The sequence below is a fragment of the Sphaeroforma arctica genome, assembly GCF_001186125.1.
Source record: "Sphaeroforma arctica JP610 unplaced genomic scaffold supercont1.436, whole genome shotgun sequence".
Classification (NCBI taxonomy): Eukaryota; class Ichthyosporea; order Ichthyophonida; genus Sphaeroforma; species Sphaeroforma arctica.
In genome coordinates this window covers 47,160-50,894 of record NW_014040122.1, presented here as the reverse complement: position 1 = coordinate 50,894, position 3,735 = coordinate 47,160, and the positions used below count along the sequence as shown (strand labels likewise).

At 38.7% G+C, this 3,735-nt stretch overlaps 1 protein-coding gene across 1 annotated transcript; it reads left to right on the top strand.

The window, feature by feature from the left end:
- The first annotated feature begins 2,600 nt into the window (after positions 1 to 2,600).
- SARC_06223 (hypothetical protein) lies at positions 2,601 to 3,329 on the top strand. The gene has a single exon (XM_014299881.1). It carries the CDS (start codon positions 2,988 to 2,990, stop codon positions 3,312 to 3,314), a length of 327 nt encoding a protein of 108 aa, XP_014155356.1. The 5' UTR covers positions 2,601 to 2,987; the 3' UTR covers positions 3,315 to 3,329.
- The last annotated feature ends 406 nt before the right edge of the window (positions 3,330 to 3,735 follow it).

Here is a 3,735-nt window from a genome sequence, read left to right as displayed (position 1 = left end):
AGATTGGAACTTTATTTATATCAGTTATGTCTATCTACAAATTAGGCATGTGGTCATGAACACTTAGTACTTTTAGTGAAAATTATTCAATAAAGAACAGCTAGAGGTACGCCCTGTGTGATCGAGGATATTTAGGCTCTTAACAATAGGCAGTCCCGATCATTCTTACACAAGCTACCACTGCTAAATCCTAACTGACTAAATTGTATTTTAGTTTAATATAGTTTGAAACCTAGTAATTTCCATCGAAGTTTACATTCGGCGGAAACAGTACTGAGAGGATTATATATAGGCAATGTCCCAGCCTCACAATCCCTCAGAGTAATGCTGTTTTCACGAGGCATACCAAACTTTGCTAAAAGTCTCATTTCGTTTATTTACTTTAAAATTTTCACGATATTTAGAATTGACCTACGCGTTTATATATTCTGAGGCGTTAATATCGTCTTGATAGACCAAATCTTACACAGATGGGCCAGGACCAGAACAAAGGGTCAGAGAAAGAAGTAGTTAAATCGTCAGGTCGATAGATACTTCAGCTCTTTGATGCGGTATCCTGATGCTAAATTATCTCAGGCCTTATGTGGAGCCCGAGGTGCTTGCAACTATAGGATCAACTCAGGTAAGCTTTTGATTAGTGTTGTGAATAAACTATGTGTATCGATATATGGCACACTTATTCTGAAAGTTATTATCGGAACTAAAGTGCAACGACTAACCCTATTGGTATTTGTTGATTGATAACGCGTATTTCTAAGTCTCGTGGTTTTTACAAAATCAAAAAATTGCAGGAAACCCCAGTAGAATCGACCCTTGCCCCTGATCCTCTCATTCCATTGGGTCCTACTACTGTTGTACTGTGAGCGTTGTACATTTAGCAGAAATTTACATATTGTGTCAGTTATACAACCCATGTTGTACTCTAACACTGGTACCTGTTGCTCTGGACCGTTGTCTGAGATTCTAGACTGCAGCCTACTGTCTCATTGACTGACAAATGAGCCTTCGGTCAGATATTATGGATTTCTGGCGGTATTTCTCACATATTCCATAGTATTTTATTAGTGGCCTGACCAATTTTGTTGCACCTACAGTTGGAAAATACCATCGAATATCGCAATTTTATACAACTTTTGCGCGTGTTTCAAGAATCTACAAGTTTCGATTGGTAGAGAAATAATGTATTTCTGGAAAAGTTCACAAACGGTTGTACAGAATCTAAAGTTAAAATCAGTAAACAGGCAAATAATGAACACAGCACGCAAATATGTACAAAGTACATCGCAGTTTGTTTGTGATTTTAAAGTGGCGCCAAACCATTTCTGGAGTTTCTAAAGATCAATCTTGATTGGTTTCGACCAAGCTTCATTGGCTTACACTCTTTTTTACCAAACGCTATTTCCCACCCCTGTATATATTCCCATTTTGAAATCCATGACTCACACACGCCTCGCACAACCCCCTGCGGGGTTGAAAATATCTGTACATATTGCCATCACGGCGAACTGCGAAGTTGTGTATGTACATAAAATACATATAATTTGTTCAACTTGAAGGCTATGTATTTTACATATGTGAATATATTTCAATATTTGGGTAAAATTGGAGCGGATCCAATGGCAATGAGGAAGGTATTTTCGGAAATAGCACCCCTTTTTAAGGTCTGGTATCGTTGAGAAACCTTAATCTGGGACTTTGGGAGTAACAAGACTTCGACCGCCAGGACATAGCGGCAAGGAAAAGTGTAGTAGGACATTTTGGAAAACAAAATGGCCATGAAGCCTGAAAGGCTGAAATCCAGATTCCTGAAGGACCTGTCTAAACTCGAAATTGTTTTTGGGCAGGCGTAGCTGGTAGCAGGACAAGGTACTCCTCTCTCGGAGTCGGGAGTCTCTGATGACTCTCCCCTCCAGGCTCCTTTATCTTTTTAAACATGCCCCAATTCAGCAAATCTAGTTTTTTCTTCTAAAATAGCTTCATAAGTGGACTAGTTTATTCCTATATATTTTTATCACACATGCCCCGAATGGGCAAATCTTCTTGTTTTTATTATTAATATAGCTTCATAAGTAGACTAGTGCCGAATATTAGCCATCGCATATATTTCGGGGCGATAAAAGGAGTGCGAGTTCGTATGCTGGAGTGAGTCCGATGTCAGGAAGTATTTAAACAATTTACATTTTTTAAGACCTCTTGAATAAAAGGCCTCTTCTAAATATTTGGAGCAACTCTAGTCAGATTGTTCAATAAGATAAGAATATGACCCGAAAAAAGAGGATTTTTTTCATTTTGTTTTGTTTTGTCTTTTAGTTTTTGAGAATAGATATAAAAAACAAATAGAGCAGCAAATATCAATTCATGATATTTATGTCAAAAAAACCATAGCCAACTGATAAAACATAAAAAAACAAAAACATAAACATAAACCATGCACCCTCTCTAGAGAGAGAATATGTCTGAACGGATTAACGTCCGTAGGAAGAACATTAGGGGGGTTTTTAATATTTTTTAAACGCTGTTTTTAAAATAAGGGTGTTGGGTGTTGGGTAGTACCATATAAGTACATTCTCCAGTCATTGGTATCATAAGTGTTCATGAAACGCGTTTGTATCTGGTATGTATGCGACTATGCGCATTTCTAGAACGCCACTTACTATGCATATATGATATATCTGTATACACATGTGGGTAGTCTGTGCACATGATGTGGATATAAATACTATCGTAGCTATAATAAAAACATAACAGGGACTCACTGTATTTGTGTGTTTGAACACTTTGCGAGATAAACCACCTTGTAGAGTAAGTGTGGTATTATCGTATTCCTGGATTCAGTAACTAGTTTGGTTCGCCGTAGCTCATTCCTTTCTAAACACGCAGTCCACTGTAGCCCCAAGCAAGATAGGGTATATCCCAACAGCATTAAGATTTAGAGGGTTTCAACTAGTAATAACGCAAGTACGCAATACACTGAGAGTGGCATTAATATGAGTGGTAAAGATACAAATGAGAGCAGCGTGGAGGTTGGTAATGACGTGAATGATGGGGTTCGCGACAGTTTGACATCGTCTCTCCAAAGCAAGACCAGTGTGGAAACGCCTGCGTATTTCTCTGCTTTATCAGGTGATAAAAGTTCCAAGAGTGTGACAATACAAGAGACGGGCGAAACCAGCAAAGATGAACTGGGGAAAGACTCCATTGAGCTCTCGAATTTTGGTGTCAGTCTATCAGACGAAATCAATGCAGGGCAGTCTAGCAGAGACTATATCGCTCAACCAGCGGCCGCTGATGATGACTTAGACTGGGACGAGTAGGTTTTTATATATGGCGTTTGCTGTTCTTTTCACGTGGACTTCGATGTGCGTATTGGTTATATTGCCTGCCGTCAGTCCCCACTGGCTACTGACACAATATCTCATTTCCTGAGTACCCGATCTCCTCTGCAGTCTGTCACTGGTCACTATATTATACACTACTTCACACACTATGCTACTTTAGAGTGTATGCTCTTGTTATATTGACACACACATACCAGATCGGCTGTATGCATCAAAGCAATAGCACAAGACACACAGAACTGGTCTGGCGCCCAAAAACTAAACCCCCCCTACACATGAGTCATTGTGCATGACTCACTACTTCATGCGGCTCACACACATTACAATATTTATACGTATATGTTAAATATGTATATATATATATATATACATATATATATATCTATATCTATATATA

Bases quoted from the DNA above. Each gene is read 5' to 3' on its own strand.
- SARC_06223 (XM_014299881.1), top strand. From the start codon at position 2,988: ATGAGTGGTAAAGATACAAATGAGAGCAGCGTGGAGGTTGGTAATGAC.